This window comes from Mustela nivalis (assembly GCF_964662115.1).
Source record: "Mustela nivalis genome assembly, chromosome: 7".
Lineage (NCBI taxonomy): Eukaryota > Metazoa > Chordata > Mammalia > Carnivora > Mustelidae > Mustela > Mustela nivalis.
In genome coordinates this window covers 23,195,968-23,217,775 of record NC_139026.1, presented here as the reverse complement: position 1 = coordinate 23,217,775, position 21,808 = coordinate 23,195,968, and the positions used below count along the sequence as shown (strand labels likewise).

The 21,808-nt window shown below is 38.8% G+C and overlaps 1 protein-coding gene across 6 annotated transcripts in view; it reads left to right on the top strand.

Moving 5' to 3' along the window:
- CFAP54 (cilia and flagella associated protein 54) overlaps positions 1-21,808 on the top strand; it is a 311,472-nt gene that overhangs the window by 268,213 nt on the left and 21,451 nt on the right. For all 6 annotated transcript variants that reach the window (XM_082739254.1, XM_082739253.1, XM_082739250.1 and 3 more), the window contains 3 exons: positions 6,204-6,313; positions 10,644-10,785; positions 20,024-20,098. In XM_082739254.1, the coding sequence (XP_082595380.1) occupies positions 6,204-6,313; positions 10,644-10,785; positions 20,024-20,098 (327 nt within the window). The remainder of the gene's footprint in view (positions 1-6,203; positions 6,314-10,643; positions 10,786-20,023; positions 20,099-21,808) is intronic.

Below are 21,808 nucleotides of genomic sequence, written 5' to 3'. Positions count from 1 at the left end.
CTCAGATTTGTCTTGTGAATACATCTTAGGACCTCTAGCTTTATTCTACCTCATCTTTGTGCTATTTTTAGGATTCAGAGTTCCCAGTAGGATGCTCTGGATCACAAGCCCAGCTTTAGAGTGAGACTTGAATTATGTTTATTACTTGATCAGACTCAAAGGAATGCAACTTGGAGCTAACAGGAGGAAGGGCAATAAAGAAGCAGTAGTGGGACCTTCCGTTTGGTCTATGAGACCTAATTTGGAGGGAATCAAACTGCTACAAAGGCTATTGTTCTAAGTGCAGCTAGACGTCCAAGGCATGGTATTCAGAAACGACTGAAGATTTAGGCAAACAAGCATAATCAAGTGCAAGAAGTCTGATCAAGCAAAGCACTGAAAATTGGGACTCCATGTGTCAAGTGAAGACAGAGTTGGGAAGAACTGGAAAAGTTCTTGGAGATAAGTCTGATCAATGTAGAATTCAATCCTAGACAGTCTGGGAACGAGAGATATGGAGCTGGTGATCCTTTCTGGAGATCTGTATAGCCCTGGCTAGAGCCAGACTGTATTTCATGGTCCCAAATAAGCATACTTTGCATTCAAGATAAGCTCAGTCCTATATCCTGAAGGAAGAGTTAGGGTTCCTGGGAAAACTACCAAGTCGTAGTAAATGCAAAAGCTCAATGTTATCAGTGCTCTAATTCAGAGATCATACAGATGCCTGGGGCTTCCCTCTGAGGTGCCCTGGATTCTGGGTCTTGTTGGCCAAGTGACTAGTGGGAAGCTGGTGCTGCAGATGAGACCCAAAATTACACCCTCTTTCTGGAAGCTGGGGAAGACAAAGGCTGCATAAAGGAGGCAGAGACTGGTATCAAAGAGTGAAGAACCAGCAGCATTGCCATTCTTTGGAAACTCACTAAAAATACAGAATCTCAGGTCTCCCTCCAGACCCACTGAATCAGAATATCTCCCAAGTAATGTATACATGTTTAACTCTGAGAAGCACTAACCCATTGCTTCCAAACCACCCCATAGCTCTAATGATGATTCTCCAAGAAGCTACTGCATTGCAGCTTAAACAGTAGGCTCCACTGGAAAGCTTTTCTGGCTTCTCTTAGTACCACCCAAATGAAATTTCAGAACTGAAAAGAAGCTAAGAGAATGTTTATCTGATGCTCTCATTCTACTGAGTAAGCCAAGCCCCATATGGGTAGAGTGACTTGAATAATGCCATAACTTATTAGTGACAAAAATGAAAATGGGGACCAGAGTTCCCATTTGGGGGTTTCTTCATATGTATTTCTTTATAATGTGCATATAGCTTAGCTGCTTACTAACTAATTAATAAAGTGTTGATTGAGTGCTACTGTATACCAGGCATTTTGTTAGGTGATTAAGATACCAAGGTGAGGAAGTAATGAATCAAATCCATCTACCAGAGGAGGGACTCTTTTTTCACCCATTGCTGGGGTTAAGAGATTCCCCAGTCAAGTCAGTTTAAATACAGTATTCCTCAATGTTTGTCAAAGACACATCACTTCTTTGCCTTTGGAAAACAAGTCTTTGCAGAAGTGAGAAAGGGAACACTGGAAATTTCAACATGGGTGTATTATCTTCTACAGAATCCAGTCCTGAGTATGCAAGGTGTTATAGGGTAATACTTATCCCTGAGAAGTTGGGACAGTTGGGAATAGAACTAAGCACATGGATTCAATGAAGATAGCCTGGGTGGTCAGATGGGAAGCTGGGTTGGGTCCAAAAGAATATGGAGAGTGAGGTACCAAGCAAGGTAGGCCGAGGAGCCAGGAATGGTCATGAGGCTCACAACCACAGCAGTGATGTTCTGAGCACTTCACACTGACTCATTGCATCCTCACATGATCCATGGGATGGGGATTACCATATTTCCATTTTATAAATGAGGTAAGTAAAGGCGTAGTATTTCCATAATTTGCCCAAATCACACAGCCAGTAAGTGGTAGAAGCAAACCCAGGCACTCTGACTCCAAAGCCCAGGCTCACAACAAATATGCAAGCGAGTTTATTGTTGGTTGTTTAACTACTGCCCTATTTTATCCAAGCCCATTTGATTTCTGACTGTTATTCCTTGAATTCAGTTGTGCCATGCTCAGTTAGAAAAGGTTTTAAAATTGTATTGCAAAAGCATTGACAAGTGTCAGCCTGAGGAGGAAAAAAGTCATTATCAGGGGTTAAATATAAAGTATATTATCCATTTAAATTTTTCCATTAACACGCTTTGGGGAACTTCATTAGCTCTTACAAGATGAAATGAAATTTTCAGAAATATGAAGATATTAATTAACATGTAGCAGGTGCTGTGAGCACTACTAAAAAAGTATAAGATGTCACTCCTGTCCACAGGGATTTTGTATGCTAGCCTGGGAGTCAAGGTTAACAAACACAAAGCAAGAGCAAACACCATAAGACAGACGAATCTCTCTGGGACTCATTTCATTTTCTTTTCAGAAATGTTTCATCAAAAATTTACTGTAGTTTGAAAAACTAAATTTAAAAGACTTTTAACGAATAAAAAGAACATTTCTCTGTCTAGCTGTCCACATCCCAGAATTCCAGCATTAGATACAATTACTTTTAACTCTCAACTGTCTCTTGGTTGGGTTCCCCCCCCCCCCGTATATCTAAATTACATGCTCACATGATAATTCTTTGAGTGATGAACCTCACCTCACACACTGCTGTGGAAGATGAAGGCAAATATCAACCTGTTTTTTTTACCCCTCATGTACATTCTTCCGTTCCACACATTCTCTTAAATGAGTTCTGTCATAATTCTTAAACCCATAGCTGGTATTCACAACTGTGTAAATATCACTCACAGCTGAGCCAAATAAGGTTTATTTCCTTACTTCCTGACTTCTATCCTAAAGAAAAAAAACACCTGCTTTATTTTTGTTTGACTTCATGTTTCTCTGTATTCTAGAATATCTCATTTTCCCTAAATTTCAAAAAGCTGTACAGTTCTTCTCTATATGGCCAAACTCATTAGTTTATTTCTCATTCTTTTATTGTCTTCTTCAGAGACATGATCCAAACTGGACTGATTGCTCTCCTGAATCAGATAGCATCATAAGAGCTCATTAAGCATCCTCCTGAGAATTCCTTCATCTCTTTCTGAGATGGATTCCCTGGGTCCCATGTTTTTCTCTATCTTGACTTTCTCTCTCATGTTGAATATACACATCTTCCAGCTTCCCAACAAAGAGTGTGTTGGAGGTTCTGATTATTCAAAGAACACACCATATAATATATTCCACAAAGTAGTTCAAGGAAGATTTTGGTAAAGGATAAGTAATGGCAGGATAAAGTAAGTACAGATAACCATTAGAGACAGCCAAGATGCTCAGGAACAGTTGCCAGGGTCATTGCTCAGTTGCACAGAACACACATCATCTACAGATCATGAGCTACCAAAATATGGTAAGATATCTTGGTCTCAAGAAAGCAGATGTCTCATCTGAAGAGGAGTCTTTCATACCTCTATGTTCATATAGTCCATACCACATGTGGGGCCAGATTCAGTGATAGAAAAGGAGAGAACAATAGAATCCAGATGGAATTCATCAATATGTATATTTTCTACAAAAAAAAAAAAAAATGCTGACAAGACGGCACAGCCTGCCAGCTAGTGTGTTTCAGAACCAAGGACAGGGCTGCATTAGTCAGTAGGTAGTACGTTTCATTTAAGTTTGGCCAAGGGCCAATACCATGACTACAGTCCCCTGAGATGCTAACAGGTTGCAACAGATTGACTGAGATTGACCCTGTACTTACACAGAATATAAAGAGACCTTGACTGTCTGACAAAAAGTCATCATTTTAAGGCTTACTTCATTGTTGCCTAGGCATACAATTCTAGTTTGAAAATTATTTTCCCTCAAAACATGGGAAACATTGCTCCATTGTCTCTAGCAATCCTGCATTGCTATTAAGTCTGGTCCTATTCTGATTCCTAGTTCTTTCTTTTGATTTTTTTTCCCCCCTCTGGAAGCTCTGGGGATTTTCCTTCTGTCCCCTGTGTTCTCAAATTCCATGATATAATCCTTGGTTTAATTCTTTCATCCACACAGCCCCTTTCAATCTGGAAAGTACAGCCTTTAGTTCAAGAAGAATTTTTTTCTTTGATAATTTCCTCCCTTTGGTTATCTCTACACCTTCTAGAATTATTATTCAGATATTGAATTTATTAGATTGAGTATTCTCATCTTTTTTCCCCTGTTACCTATGTTTTCAAATTAAGGTGAACTTCTGGGAAGATATATATTCAACTTTATATTTCAACTCTTTTGTTGATTGTTTAGTTGTTATTATCATATTTTTTTAGTTTTTAAGAGCCCTTTGTTTTTTCTGTTCATTTTGACAGCACTGTGCTCTTGATTTACAGATGAAATATAGTCTTATTCTGTTTGAAGATCTCAATTATGGTTTCATTGAAGTTCTCTTCTGCTCTCTGTACCTGACTCTTCAAAATCCTTTCTTATATTAGTTTTGGCCTCTACCTTTCATTTCATGTCTGGTGACCCTTGGCTATTCATTCAAGGTGCTAAAAAGTGTATCAGGTTAGACTTATTGATTTGTAGACCTCATTGTAGGGTAACTGCAGGAGCCAGAGGTTTCATTGCAGGATTCTGAAATGTCAGTACCCATGGGTCTTTTCTCTTTGTCTGGTCAGTTTCCTCAAAAAGGATCCTTTTCAACCACTGTCTTGGTTTCCTACATCCTGGGCAGGGCCTGTAGTGGGGTAGGGGATATCTCGTGTTTATAATACAGACTTTCACTTAATTCCTATGTTTCCTTTTTTTTTTTTTTTCCCTTTAAGATATATTTATTTTAGAGACTGCTCATGTGAGTGGGGGGAGGGACAAAGGGAGAGAATCCTGAAGCAGACTCCCTGCTGAGTGTGGAGCCTGATGCAGGGCTCCATCCCACAACCATATGATCATGACCTGAGCTGAAAGCAAGAATTGGATGCTTAACTGACTGAGTCACCCAGACACCACCTCCAGTGTTTTCAGTTCAGCATCTCACCCCTGTTCCTAATGACCCTGAGAACAGATCTCTGATTTGGTCTCAGCAGAGAGGAAAATGGAAGAAGTTTGGCCACAGACAAGGCAAAGAAAGTGGGAAAATCTGGTTGCATGGGCTCATTGAAGGGATGGGAGGGAGGTTGTCTAAGATACCTGGCATCTCCAGTTCCAAGCCTTTCCAGGGCACTCATCACACTTGGCAACCCCTACAAAGGCAGTTAGGACATAGCCTTTCCTTTTCAGGGTCACCCAGTGCTCTTCTGAATACCTTCTGTCCTTCAATGTGTTGCTAACATTTCTTGTCTGCTTTACCTCCTCTCTTCTTATCTGTCTTTGTAGTTTTATGGCTTTTTAAAGACATACTTTACTCTTATTTTAGTTTGATTATCAAAGAAGCAGAGATAAATGCCTGCACTTAATTAGTCAGTTTTGATTACCAGCTCTGGGCTTTAGCTTTCTTATATTTAAAATGAAGGATTCAGACCAGATCCTCTCTAAGGTTCTTATGAATCTCAAATTCTGTGACGATGACCATAAACAGGTGCTCTTAATTATGGAATTGACTTTAAGGATTGTCAAGGTGGAAACAACAGGGAAATTACCAGAGCATGAGCCATTAGGATAAATTCTAAATTAGAGGTGGGGACCAGAAAGTTGTATGTAGGTTGAAGAAATGGAAAGAGGAAGGAAGAAGCATAAGTGAGGCATGGGGCAGCTGTGACCACAGGTGGAAAAGGGGCATGTTGAGAAGTAACTAGAAACAAGGTTGGATATGCACTAATTACATATTTCAAACTTACAGAGGGCCTTCAAAGGCTGAGATTTAAACTTAATTGTAGTAAAAAAAAATGTGACTCTTTAAAAATAATATCAAATGATGTTTATCTTCACCTCACACTTTGTACAATTCTCATTTGCATCATTCCTCTTTAAAAAAAATTAAATTTAATTTAAAAAAATGAAACAAGGGGCACCTGGCTGGCTCAGTCCAAGCCCCACATTAGGCATGTACCTGGCTTTAAAAAATTATTTAAAGTGAATTGAAAAAAAAAAGTTGTTTTCACTTTCAAAGGAAAGCCTCTAAAAATTTAATGATATTATTTTGAGGCAAATGTAGTTTTGATGTCACATTTTATGTCTTTTAATTTTTTATAGGTTTTATTGTTGTATGCCTATAACATGAAGCCCCGGAATATTTCAGATGCTGTACCTAATAGCTCTTATTGCAACGTCTCTATTGGCTCTTTCTGGGTTCCACTGAACAGGCAAGTAATAAATAATTTCCCACAACTCTGCTGATACTTTCTTTGGAACAGGTTGTCTTAGTAATGTACAAGGTAAATCACAGGAGAAGTTTTAGAAGAGTTCTTTAGAAGAACCTTCCTTTTATTTAGAAGGGTATGATACTGCAGTGGTTAAGAGCATGAACTCTGAAGCTAGCCCACTTTGGTTCAAATGCCAGTCGTGCCGTTTACTAACTTTGTACAGGTTACTTAACCTCTCTGCACCTCAGTCTTCCTATCAATGAATTGGGTATAAGAATAATAATAGTACTTAGAATTGTTGGATAAACAGTTCCTGATATTTCATAAAGATTATAAAGAGTACGAGGATATTGTCTATACTGTATTTTGTCTGTAATTTGGGGTGTATTTAACAAATAACGTGTGGCTCTGCATTGGGTTGCCATATTAAGCACAGGCTCTACCACCTCCCTTGTCCCACCTGTCCCCTGTGTCCGATCCTATTTTATATTGTTCCCCATGTCAACAGTCTCTGCCTCAGCTGGGTTGTCTTCCTTCCTTTCCATCGAATGTGGCATATTTCTAATTTTTGCTCTTGCCTGGTTTCTCTCTTTTCCTACTTTACCAAGTTTTTTTCATTGCGTAGTTCATTTAGTTTTGATTTCCATTGTTCATTACTCTTTGAACTCAGCCCCCATATCCTCAGTTGTAAAATGGAAATAATATCTACTCTGCCTGCCTCTCGGGGTTATGGTTAAGATCAACCCGGACAATGTATGCACATACTCTGAAAGGCCAAAAGCACTGGGCAGATGTCAAGTCTCATTACTAAACCCTGTGTCTGTCAGTGTCAGCTCTTTGCCCTGCTAGGCACCTTGTAAGTGCTTAGTGAACAGAGACTTGGTGCTTCTCTGTTCTTCCCTGACGAGCCTTGTTCATGCTCCATGATTTTCATTTTGAAGGACTTCTTGGCCTCACCTTAAAAGAGAATAAAACAAGAGATGTTTCAAGAACTGGCATATTTTCAATTATTCAGTCAATTTTCCTTTTTATTTTTTCCTCCTTTTTTTTCCCCAGTGAAATGGCAGAAAATCTAGACATAGGACCTACACCAGCCCAGCTCAGTAACAAAGTGGGGAAATTATACACTTGCTTTGTATCCAGAAACATGGCAGGATTTTTTATTTTTTAGAATCACATAATGAAAATGATTATAATTTTTGCAGAGTAGAATGTAATCAAACTGACAGGATTCTTTATTATTCCAAAAAGTTCCTAATTTGGATGTGTTTATGAGCAGTCGTAGGTTTACTAAAATTAGGGACATGCACCAGTCACTGAGGCCGGAACAGAGGGAGGTTCCTGACAGTCTCTCATCTAACCTGTCCCTCAGTGGTGTGGGGAAGGCTGCCTGTTTCTCTCACCTAGGCTGGCATTCCTTGTGTTCTTAGGAGGGTCAAGGTGAGATCAGTATGTGAGGATTGCTCTTGTTGACCATCTTTCAGAAGGCAAAGTAAGAAAAAGGTCAGGAAAAATAGGCTAGAGAGGGAACCTGAATAGCTTTTCAAATTGGGCAGTCCTTCAGTTGTTCATTTCACTTCCTAATCTCCAAATTAAATACTCACAGAGGAAACATATTTTAATTCTTTGCATTTTTCTTACGGCAGCAAAGGTAAAGAAAGTGTTCTCATTAAACACGCATAAAGGTTTGTATGTAGTTCTATCTAATTACGCTTTTCTAACCAAGATCCAGTTGCCTCCCTACCGTTTCTGCCTTCAAGTCTCCTGCCATCCACATTTCTACTTCTGGCTGGGTCCTGTCTCCGCCGGGCCCCACCAGCCCACGAGAGTGAGTGCGCATGAATCAGTTAATGAGAGCACAGGTCTAGCCCAAATGGGATGATGGATTTGTTTGTGGGCCATCATGGAAGTTCAAAACCTGGACCCAGCATTGATGTGGATAAAGAGGTGAAGATGTATAATGGGCAAAATTTGGGGGCAAATGGAGTTATAAGGTTCAGGGCCTGAAGCAGAGATGCTAGGTCTTCTGATGTTGCTTCTTGCACAGGCGCCCAGCCTGCTTAGCTCCGTCTCAGCCTGCTTTTTACAGAGTTGGACCAGGCCATTTATTTCTGAAGCAGAGAGTACAGCTCTGGACATTATTGACAACCTAAAACTCAAACATCAAAGAATACTTTATCCTTCCTGCAATTCCATGTATTAGAAAGGAAAGCTCTGTTATTTTTGAAAGAGAAATAAGAATTCTAAGAATTCTTTCTCTGGATTTTAGAGTGACGAATGGTATGTTAGAATATCATCTGTCCTTCACCTGGTTTCTTGTGGTTAAGAATGTAAGAAATGAAATCTTGTCATTTGCGACAACATGGATGGAACTAGAGCGTATCATGCTTAGTGAAATAAGTTAAGCGGAGAAAGACAACTATCATATGATCGCCCTGATATGAGGAAGTGGTGATGCAACATGGGGGCTTAAGTGGGTAGGAGAAGAATCAATGAAACAAGATGGGATTGGGAGGGAGACAAACCATAAGTGACTCTTAATCCCACAAAACAAACTGAGGGCTGCTGGGGGGAGGGGGTTTGGGAGAAGGGGGTGGGATTATGGACATTGGGGAGGGTATGTGCTTTGGTGAGTGCTGTGAAGTGTGTAAACCTGGTGATTCACAGACCTGTACCCCTGGGGATAAAAATATATGTTTATAAAAAATAAAAAATTAAAAAAAAAAAGGAATTAACACTGTTAAAAAAAAAAAAAAGAATGTAGGTAGTTACATCATTTCATCCTTACACAATGCTGTGAAGTAGATGACCTGGGTTTTATCATTCAGTCTTGCAGTAAGAGGCATATCAGGGCCAGAGAGGTTAGGTGACTTGTCGAGGGTTCCATGCTGGTGTGTGATGGAACCATCCATGACTCACCCAGGTCCTTTGAGTCCTTTCCTCTCTCCAATGCATCAAGTAGCTTTTCTAGCACTATTGGAGAGTACCATTTTTTAAAATGGATATATTCCAAGTAAACTTTCAATAACAGACCTTTACATATTAATCATTGCCTTTATAATAGAAGAGTTTCTTTTTAAATTTTTTTAATAATTTTATATATATGTATATATATATATATATATATATATATATTTTTTTTTTTTTTAATTTGACAGACAGAGATCACATGTAGGCAGAGAGGCAGGCAGAGAGAGAGGGAGGGGGAAGCAGGCTCCCTGCCAAGCAGAGAGCCTGATGCGGGGCTTGATCCCAGGACCCTGAGATCATGACCTGAGCCAAAGGCAGAGGCTTAATCCACAGAGCCACCCAGGTGCCCCATGTAGAAGAGTTTCTTAAACATACAATTTCAGGTCCTCTTATTTAATTAAAGATAATATTTAACCTTCTTTTGCTGAGAACCATCATTATGATATCAAGTACTATACCATAGTGTGGATGAGGACTTTGTGGAATATCAGAAAATAGACATTCCTGCATACATTCCTGATGTCAATTTGCTTGTATGGATCATTTATGCATTTCTCATAAAAGTTACCCTCTTTCCCTGGATGGAGACACCAACATGACTGCGTGCGCCTGTGCGCACACACACACACACACACACACATGCACACATGTGCTAGGCCTGTAGCCTGGAATCACCACGGCCATCCAGGTAGCTCTTTGCCTCCTTCAACTGCTTCAAATGCCTTTGCATCTCCTGACTCCACTCATCTATCAGTTTGCCTCTGCCTTCAGAGTACCCCCTGTTCTCTGGTCTGTGACTCTAGAAGTTTCCCATCTTTAATATAATAGCCACTGTGTCCTCTACCTTCCTTCTTCGTTTTTGATTTTCCTTCTTTCTTGATTCTTTTCCCTACCCTTCCACTCTCCCACCTACAATACATTTCATTGTTGTAGGCTCATTGACTGGCCTTAATTCTTACCTTCAAGTCAGCAAGGCAGTCATAGCATGGCATCAAGATTTACACAGGAGCAAACTTTTGTCATTGCCTGGACTTTCCTTGCCTACGTAGATGTTTTATTTTCTTTGTTTTCATCTTAATCAATATTTTGGATGTGTGCCTTTTTCGGTTTTGTGCCTTTGCCAGTCATTTTATATATGTTTGAATACATAACTAGATCATAAACCTTATACGGGTAGAATTATATCTCTTTGCTCAGGTTTCCTAAATGAACAAATGATTGAATGAATGATGTTTGGAGATGCCAGACATCCATGTGTTAATAACTCTGGATTTACTTTACATATAGTATTGATTCTGGCAATAAATGAATGCCTTTCTTACATTTTTAAGTAAAATACATATCTATCTGTTATTTTTAGAGTTATTTCAATTCATGAGAAACTATCTAATCTTAAGCAAATAGCTGAAATATCATTGCCAGCAACTCCTGAAATTGCTTCAGATGACAATGTATCTGAAATGCAAGAAATGGAAGAGAAATCAATTGATAAGGAAATGGAAGTAAGTTATTTTGGAAAATTGTACTGCCGTTGCAGCATGGGTGTCATTTTATCTAATTATTTACATGATTTAACTAAACTTGAACTTTGTGGTTCTTCTGTTCTCTATTTTCTCTCTTTAGAGTATCAGAAATGATCCAACTTTTTTTGATAAAAAGGTAGTGTTTCCTTCAAAGCTCTTCTAAACTTACCAATTATAAGAATCTGATGGTGAGAGGGAGGGTGGGAGAGGGTGGTGGGATTATGGACATTGGGGAGGATATGTGCTATGGTGAGTGCTGTGAAATGTGTAAGCCTGATGATTCACAGACCTGTACCCCTGGGGCAAATAATACATTATATGTTAATTTTTAAAAAAGAATCTGATGTGAATGAATACAAAGGCAATCTAGAGAAATCATCCACATATCACTGTGAATATCAAGAAACAGTGCTCTGTAACTTTATATTACTCTTTTATTCTTCATTCTTAAGTCTGTTGTTTGAACATTTTTATCACTCAAGAAATGTGTGAAGAAAAACTAGGAAATACAGATAAGCATATATTTTCCCAAACTTTTCTGTGCATATGTATTTTTCGAACAACAATAAAAAAGGTTGCACATCTTAATGGTGTATTATTAATTTGATCACATAGTTGAGTGGTTTCTGTGGTGATTGATAGACTATGTTTGGAGAAGAGGGTAATTTCTTTCTTTTTTTTTTTTTTTAAAGATTTTATTTATTTATTTGACAGAGATCACAAGTAGGTAGAAAGGCAGGCAGAGAGAGAGAGAGAGGAAGGGAAGCAGGCTCCCTCCTGAGCAGAGAGCCCGGTGTGAGGCTCGATCCCAGGACTCTGGGATCATGACCCAAGCCAAAAGCAGAGGCCTTAACCCACTGAGCCACCCAGGTGCCCCAGAGGGTAATTTCTCTTTTACCCTTTCTAAGTTCTGAACCCGGCTGAGGAATGAAGTGTAGGAGATAGGTGGTGGAGATCAAAATATCAGCAGAATTAACTGATAAAACTGACTGATTAGCAAACATGGCTTTGGTCTTTTACCAAACGAGCTTAGTAGTATCTCATCCCTGAATGAGCAGACTTGCCCACCTAGTCACACAGGTACAACCATAGGATTCCCCACTACCGTTCCATCCCCACCAAACTCACTGCACATAGAAGCTGAGGCCAACAGTTCTACAGGCTGGGTGCCTCCAAAAATAGAAGCAAAGATTGCCCAGAAGGGGCTGAACCTACCATGATCTTTTGCTTTTTCCAAACTCACTAGTCAGATAAGTCAATCTACTTTTCCGGCAATAAATTAGCTATAAGTCTGAAAGAATCCGAAGTCTACTTTTCGAGTAGAGTGGCAACTCTTTGGAAATGAGAGGAACAGAAAAATATTTGTTCTCCCCTAATCACTTGCTCTTTGAATTCCCATTCGCACATTAATCCGATTTCTTGAGTTATAGATTCTGTAGTTATTGTGGCCATTTTTAGAATCAGACAGCTCTGCAAGACTTACTGAAAAGGGACAATCTCCTACCCAACCTCTCCTTACTCTAAAATCCTGCTCTGCAGAGGCAACCCTTTTCAGCTCTTTCAGCTGTTTCTCGTTATCTACTTCCATGTATTTAGTAATATGTAGGATCACTCATGAAAAATGAGGCAACAAACAGCCTTCAGATCCAAGTGGGCCAACTGAGGCCCTGCTCCTTGTCTCCTCAGGCCAGCATCCAAGCTCGTAATACATCAATCATATGAAATATCACTGGTCACAGTAGCAGGAGGGAAGAAAGGGGGAAAAATCACACACTGGCTCTGAAGGCTTCTGTCATATCACTTCCATTATATTTCGTTGGCCAAATAAGTCACATGCTATGGCTTGGAAGGAGGAAAGCCAGAAATATTGATGAACGATGCTAAAAGCTAAAATAATTATTCTTTTTTCTTTGATGTATCAATTTCAGATATATCTGTTGATTTTATTATGGTATACAAGGATTTAATTCACTTAAACTTCTCCCCAACTTCTCCTTTCCCCATTCCCGAGTATTGTTATATCTACAGATTTTGGTTGAATCAATATTCAAGTATTTACATTACTACAGCCAAGTCAAATAGCCTACTAAGGTCATTTTCTTCTTGTATAAGCTTTGATTCTTCTTGACTTGTTTTTTTTTTTTTTTTCCTTAACTTTCTTCATTTCATTTCATCAGAATTTTCATATGTTCATCCACAGATTTCTTACCCAAGTGTTCATGCTCATCAAATAATGTCTCAGTTCCTTTATTTCTTCTGCTTAACTGAGGACTGCCTGCCCCCAGTGCCTGCCACACAGCTCTAATTCTGGGACCTCCCTTTGTTGCTTTCCTGGTTGAAATCCCAGCCAGTTGGGTCACGGCTCTGTTTTTCCTCTCTGTAAGCTTTTAGGATATTCCCTTCATATTTGGTTTGCTGTATCTTTTTCCTTAAACCACTTTTTGCAAGGTTAATAGTCAATTACCAATAATAAAACATTTTTACTTCTTTTTTTTTTTAAATATTTTATTTATTTATTCGACAGAGAGAGATCACAAGTAGGCAGAGAGGCAGGCAGAGAGAGAGAGGAGGAAGCAGGCTCCCCACCAAGGAGAGTGCCCGATCCCAGGACCCTGGGATCATGACCTGAGCTGAAGGCAGAGGCTTTAACCCTCTGAGCCACCCAGGTGCCCCAAACATTTTTACTTGTTAAAGAGTAGTATTGATATAGCTCTTTTTTTGTCTTTTTTCTATTTTTTTCTTTTTTACCATTTTAACCTTTTTTTTTTTTTAATTGAATTATAGTTGTTATGTTAGTTTTGGTTATAGCTTTAGCCCTTTTTTATTGTTTTCCTCATCTATGCACTCATGTGAAGGCATAAAAGTTGGCAACTCTCATTTTAAGAGTATACTTATTTGCATTTTCAGTCTGAATTTATCAGTAGAGTGAGTGAATGCATTTTTCCTTATTGTGAAAGCAACAAGCCCAGCTTTACGAGGATTCATTAGGCAAGAACAGTTAGCCTTTGCGGAATGCCACTTCCCCATACTTACATCTCCTCTGCTGTGTGCTTGGATTTATGATAGAACTGATTATCTTAGATTTGGGGTTGTACATCCCCAAATTCTTTCAGTATCTTTGTATGTTATAATATGAATTGCCAGATGTTTCATGATATTACTGATATACTGAATACTAAATACTGAGTATGAAATTTCCTAGTAGATCAGATACCTCAAACCCATGAGATTATATATGTTAGAAAATAATAATATAACACATATTTTTATAAAGTGTATGGTTGCCCTTTTATATCTGTTTTTAAAAAGAACTCAACTCATTTTGCACTTCTTTTGTAGATCACTTAATAATCACAGTTTTTCAATTGTAGACCAAACATATCAGAGCCATAGTCTAGAATATTCTTTGCTGAAATTGTCCCTGAATCCACTTCTATATAGTTCATATATGGAAAATGATTATTTTCTCCTGAAACCATTTTTTCAGCTTAGTTTGTCTGAGGCAGGAGAATGAGCGTCCGTGAAAGCAGGGAGTCTAGGTTTTGCTCTACCACTCAGTTTTCTACCTAGGGTCAGTCACTTTTCAGGGACTTATTTTCATCTCATCTCTAAAATATGATCATTTCACTAAAATAGTGCTCTGAGATGGAGAGTTGTGTCCTTTGGTTGGAATGTGAGTCATCAGAAATTCCCTCTGGGCCCCTTGTGGCTATCAAATTTATCACAATCAGCCCAATGTCTCAGTCAAGGGGTTGCCTATGAATATAAACAATACCAAATAAATGGGGATATGGGGCGGCATTTGAATGTAAGCAGAGGGAGGAATCCAGAGACCCTACCTTGCCTTAACCAAGGTTTGTGGCTTGCTTTCATGTCCTAATTGGAATGGTATATGTGAGTGGATCAGTCCTTGAGTAAAACAGAGTGACTTCAGTCCTGATGTTCTCTTCTCAATTTTTTGAATTTGTCTTATTCTTCGACTTAGAAAATGTTTCTTCAGCTCTAAGTAGGGCATTTTTAGGTATGTTTTAGTTCTGTTGGCTCTATGTATGAGAGAATGTCATCAAATGGAAGACAAACCATTATTTGTTTAGGTGAATTGGCAAACAGAGTAGTTCAGAACATTTGAAAAGTTGAGAAATAGAAGGAACATATAAAGTTTTCTCTTTTTCCAGTATGTCAGCTGGAACTTTAAAAAAAAAAAAAGGCAGCTATATTCTGTGTTATAACAAATCCCATTCACTAAATCTGCCAGTTCGTTGTCATGACAACCTTCACTTGGTGCTAATTGGAAGTTAACTAGGACACTTGAAGAGATCGATTCTGGTCTGGAATTGGATAGGATTTCATAACCTCTATAATCTATTATATTTATTTCTATCACAGTATAGATTTTTGGTGAGTTATTAAATAGAAGGGCCCAGAAAATGTGCCTTTAGTTGATATGGGGGATAATGAATCTTATTCTCTTTCTTATTCCTTTCCCCTTTTTACCCCCCCCCCCCCGCCGAACTCCCACCAAAGCCTATAGTCTGAAATAAGCTAAGAAATTCAGAACACAGATATTAGTATGAGATGTATTAAGAGGGCTACACAACAGGTGTTCTAATCACTTCTGGCTTGAAAACTGTGTATGTCCTTCTAAAATGAACAACACTGGCTCAGAATGACTGAGTTATTTAAACCTGTCAGTTGTAGCTTTAGGGTTATCTTCAGAGCTTACCAGGGACTTGAAAGCATATGAAAGATGTAAATCATCCTGACTTTAAGAGACAAACACCTTATTTGGAATGATAGCATACTGATATGAAAAGCCTAACATATGTTTACCAATTCACCTCAGGTTAGTTCAGCAAACATTTATGGGATGCCTGGACTGTACAAGGCAATTAAAATTTGCATATAGTCAGGGTGCCTGTGTGGCTCCGTCATTTAAGCATCAGACTGTTGATTTCAGCTCAGGTGTTGATCTCAGGGTTGTTAGATCAAGCCCCATGTTGTGCTCTGCACTGGGCATGGAGCCTGTGTAAGATTTTCTGTCTCTCTCTCCCTCTGCCCCACCCCCCAAAATAAAATCTTAAAAAATTATAGTCAACATATCTCAAATATCAAAGGACTATGAAAACAGAAAAAAATACATTGAACATTAGCATCAATTAACAAATTCTTTTTGAGGAACTATTATGTGCAAAAATTTTTCCAGGCTTGGGGAGGAAATAAGAGCCTACAGAAATCAGTACAAGTAGGTCTTTGTCATGGAGGAGCTTCATCATTGTATGGGTCTGGCTGTAAGTACCTAGATGTCATTCATAATGAGCCCAGCCACCTGGTGGTCCTCTTTTAGCAAAATGTGGCATTCAAAGAAACATCAATCTGATGTTCAAAACCATTGAAAATAATCGAAGTTTTTGTGGAATCTCTCATAAGAACATTTGAGAGAAAATCCTTTCATAATGCATAGCGAAATTTCTCTTAAATCTTTTCCCCCAACTGTGGTGTTCTTTAGTATCTCTCTGACATCCACATGTGGCCCTCTGACGAAATTTCCCAAAACACCCTGTACTGGTACTGTATTGTTTTGGCTTTTACATGTTTATATGGCTCTTCCTCTGTCTTTACTGCAAACTCCCTTGCTGGGGGTCTTATTCATAATCTTATATGCAATTTCTAGCCCGGTAACACACAGCCCTGACACACAGTGCTTCTCTAGTACTTGCTTCTGGTTGAAGGGCACTCAGCCGACTGAGGATAGAACAAGAGAAGGGATATAAAGTCAGGGACCAAATGTTCTACTCAGGACAATGAGTTATCTGTTGTGGCGGGAGAACAGGGTCAACAGTGAGAGATGGGAAGACATGGGTGGAATGAAGTGCTTCCTCCTCTCTGATTCACCACATGGTACTCTTAATTTACTTTTCTCCCCACTAGACCATAAATCAACTGCTCAAGGACTCTCTTTCTGTCTTTTCATTACCAGCTTATGGCAGTTAGGATGCATACAGTAGGTGTTGAATGAAAAAATGGTGAGTGAACTTGGTTCTGTAAGCAAGGGCCAGAAAAAGGGAAGGGTGGGTATGGGTGGTAGGAGAGGGAGCGGGCAGCACCTGGAAGGACTTCTCATGATCCACCCTATGATTTGCTGAGATTACTCTCAGCAAATGAACAAGGGTCATTCTTTGCTCTCTCAGTGCCTTGCCAGCCACACACAGTGGCATGTGGAGGAGGAATGAGGAAAGCAAGAGTTTAGAGGATGGAAAACAGTTTAGGAATTTTTTTTTTTTTTTAAGATTTTATTTATTTAGGGCGCCTGGGTGGCTCAGTGGGTTAAGCCGCTGCCTTCGGCTCAGGTCATGATCTCAGGGTCTTGGGATCGAGTCCCGCATCGGGCTCTCTGCTCAGCAGGGAGCCTGCTTCCCTCTCTCTCTCTCTGCCTGCCTCTCCCATCTACTTGTGATTTCTCTCTGTCAAATAAATAAATAAAATCTTTAAAAAAAAAAAAAAAGATTTTATTTATTTATTTGACAGACAGGGATCACAAGTAGGCAGAGACACAGGCAGACAGGAGGAAGCAGGCCCCCTGCCGAGCAGAGAGCCCGATGTGGGGCTTGATCCCAGGACCCTGAGATCATGACCTGAGCCGAAGGCAGAGGATTAACCCACTGAGCCACCCAGGCACTCCAGGAATTTTTTTTTCTGTAAGTGAAGGAAGATGAGGATTTCAACTGGTTATTTTTGAAGTAACTCAGAAAACCATCATAGAATCATCAGATGCTCCTTTTTAAGGGAAAAATTGCAAAGATTGAACACGGGTCATTCTTTGTTCTCTCAGTGCCTTGCCAGCCACACACAGTATACCTCTGGCAGCTCTCGGCCTGGTGTGACAAGTTCAAGGCTACATATCTGTGGTAGCCCAGCATCCAATCAGCCAACTTCTGATGTTTATAATGGTATACTACAAATAATGCCAAAGAAATAAGATGTTGTTGAGGTGAAATTTCTGCTTGATAAATGTTGAGACAGGGAGGAGAAGGCAATTATTTATCAGATAACATTGCTGTCTTCATCTGTTATGTGAAATGATTAATGATATAGACAGTCTCATTTTTTTTGATAGCTCTTGATGAAATCATGACAGTAACGTGTCATGGCTGTTACTGAAACCTTCCCTATAGGGAGGAAACCTACTTTAACCAGTCCTGAGAACTCAATTAGAAATATGGAAATATAGATAAATAAGAGAAGTATCAGAGTACAATGAGTCCTGAGAACTCAATTAGAAGTTTAGAAATACAGATAAAGAAGAGGAGTATCAGTGTTCAGAGGAGTATCCTCTCTGTCTTAAAGTAGACCAAGAGCCTGGAAGGTTAATCACTGCCAAGTAGTACAGCCTGATCAGTGCTGGATATCCTGCTTGCCCACCACCTTTTTTGGTCCCACTGAAGCTGGCCCATTTCTCGCCACGATCATTTTCTGCCCAAACAGTTTGAGTAGCCTTGTAGCTAATTTCTCTTTCTCTTGTTTCTTTCTGAGTCCAGTTCACCTTTAAACTGTGGCCAGAAGTATCTTTTATAAAGTGACCAGATCATGATTTTCTCAGGCCAGTGCCTCTAAAATTCCTTACTTTTACATGTTGCGAGTTCACCTCTCCAGCCTGGTTTCTCATCACTCTCACTGCCATTCTTCCTATACATGCCCACAGTGAAGACCGTATCAGATGCTTTGTGTTCTTGAATATCCACTGTTCTGTTGCTCACATGGCTCCCTCCATCTGGAATGTTCTTGTCCCCATTCTCTGCCAGTGAAATCCTACTATTCATTCAAGGCTCAATTCACATGCCCCTTCCTCCAAGAAGTCTTTCCGGTTCCTTACAATTCCTTTCTCCCACATTCAGTTTCCTCTAACCTATTCCTACCCATGTTCTGACTATGTTCTACTTGGTATTTTACTTAGGAGTGTATGAATCTATTCTTCTCATCTATTGAACACTTTGTGAGGATAGGGTCTGTTTCTTCATCTTTGTGTTCCACAGCATCTTGAATTTATTTGTTAAATTGAATTGAATTTGCAATAGCTTTAGAACTCTAAAATGTGATCTTTTCTATGTTCATGCATTTATTAAAACTTAAATATAATATGGTTTGGGGCTGTGAATTTAGTTGTTTGCTTCTATATTTTAAGGTTTCAATCAGCATTGGTCAATAATAATTTAAAAATTAGTGTAACTTTATCATTTTCATATTTCTGAATGCTGGTACACATGTGTATTAAACAACAATAAAAGTGAATTGTTGCTGGACACTGGCAACTTTACAAAGTAGGCAGAGTTTATCTCTGACAGTCTTGTAGTCGTGACTCCTTTAGCTATAAGTAAAGGAAGGCTACTTACACTAGTTCAAGTAAAGTAGGTGTGGTGGAAGGCAGTATGTGGCGGGGTACAATAAGTAAGTTCATACATAGGGACTGGAAACCAAACACAATGTGCCTCACAGAATATGGAACTGTTGAGTCCGGAGCCAAGACTATGCTTAACTATGGGTGTGTGTAAGTTCTCACACATCTGTTTCCTTCTCTTATTCATCTTACATCTAGCCCAATGGCTGCCTTTTCCATGTTTGTCTCAGGACCTTCAGCTACTATAGTTAGTACTCACTATAGCTCTCTTCTCTTGCCCTTCCTTCTATGAAATTATGATAATGGAGAATCTGATTGACTCATCCCTGCACATGAGTAGGTCCATCTGGGGTCAGAGGTCCACACATAAACATGGCTGTGTCCACACAGTAGGGGGTGTGGCAGTGTCACCAGCAACGGACAATGTAATGTACAGACTCTTGGTTCCTTTTCATTTACTCTCTCTGTTTCATTCTCAATTCTTAACCATTCTTCTCTGCTATTTGAATCTCTTTATCCCCGGGTTCTCTTCTCAGAAGAAAAGTGATTTTCTAAAACTTTATTCTGGAGTGAATTCTGTAACATATGAATTTTAACAATGAAATAATGTATCATTCATAAGTAAATCTTATCTATTATGGCCATCCTGTGTCTTTTCAAATAATTTTAATTATATAAGGGATTGAGACCTATGAGTCTTAGTTTTCTCCTGGGAATTAGGGTTAGGTGGTGATGCAAGAAAAGACAAATGAAATAGTTCATAACTAAAATATCTAGTAGTTTACCAGTAACTTCAACCTCACTTTATTGTCTTCTTATTTCTAGGACATGATTATTGAATGTTGCTCTGAAATAATAAATCTGTTTTTGACTGATGGAGATGTAAGACCATTGTCTGAGGTATGTATCTTTTTGAAAATGTATCTGATTCTCTCACAAGTATTATTGTTGCTATGGAAACAGAAATACAGAAAACATCTATTATGAAAGTATCAAGGGCCTAACCTTCCTTAATTAATGTGAAAAAGTGATAAACAGGAGTTTATAATAGCATGTTGTTTTGGTTAAAAATATTCTTTTTTAAAAAATCAAGTAGAGAGAATTATAAAGAGGATAATTTTAAAATCATCTCAACTCTGCTATTCAGAGAATAACCAACTATGGGCATTTTAGAGAATATCTCAAATTTTTTCCACATATAAATAAACAGAATTTTTACATCAATGGAATTATTACTGTACATGCATTCTATAGTTTGATTTTTTTTTTTTTACTTAACAGTAGTGTTATGGAGATATTTTTATGTGAAAAGTCTACCTTGTCATGTTTAATACCATTATAGCATAATGGTCCCTTTTGTATATTTGTTGTCAGGCTCTATTTATACAACTAGATTTTTATTTAAGGATCTTGAGGTTGATGGATTCTAGCATATACATATTTCACCCTTCTGTATTATTTCCTCATAGTTATTTCTTAGGAGTACGGTTTTGGAGTAAAAAAGTAAATATACTTGTTTATTATGGTGGGGTATACATAATATAAAAATTATGTTTTTAACCATCTCTAAGTATACACTTTAGTGGTATTAAGTACATTCACAATGCTGTGCAACCATCTCCACCATCCACCTCCAGAATTTCTTACCATTCTAAACAGAAACTTTGTATCCATTAAATAATAACTCCCCATTTCCTCTTCCCCCAGCTCCTGTTAACCTCCATTCTACTTTTGGTTTCTACTGTACTATTTGCCCATCCTAGACACCTGAACGTAAGTGGAGTCATGCATACTCATCTTGTATGGCTGGCTTATTCCACTTAGTTCAGTGTTTTCAAAGCTCATCTTATAGCACATGTCACTCCTTTATCCCTTCTTAAGGCTTGATAATACCCCATTCTGCAGATGTACTACGTATATTTATCGGTTCTTTTATAGGTAGTCATTTGAGTTGTTTCTCCCTTTTGGCTGTTGTAAATAATGCTGCTGTGAACGTGAGTGTAGAGGCGTCTGCTTTCAGTTCTCCCAGGATCTACACTCTCTCACTGACAGTAGATAAGAGTTACCCATGTATTCCTCTAGACAGGCTCTCCTCCCCAACCTCTCCTTTCTCTTCCCCTTCCTCTTCTTTTCCCTCTCTTCCTTGTCTTCCTCCTTCCTTTTTGCTAACCATTCTAGGTATGGTAAGTGAAAAAAAATGACATTTTCAGTTATTTCGTATTTACTAATTATCTGGCCAAATATAAGTTTATATGTTTGTTGGCAATCAGTATTTTTCCTTTTGTGAAATAGTACTTACTCATTCAGTCAGTCCACAAATATTTAGGGTGAGCTGTGCATGTGTCAGGAAGCCCTTTCTAAGACCCTGGAGAGCCAGATGTGAACAAGCAGCAAAGACCTTGCTTTCTTGGAGCTGCCATTTTTGTGGAAGGAAATAGCAAATAATAATAATAAGTCACTAAGCAGGATAATTTCAGATTCTGTTAAATGATATGAAAGAGAAAATGGAGTTATATGTTAGAGTAGGGTCAGGTCAGCAAACTACAGCCTATGAACTCCATCAGGCCCACTGCCCATTTTATAAATAAAGATTTATTGGAACACAGCATG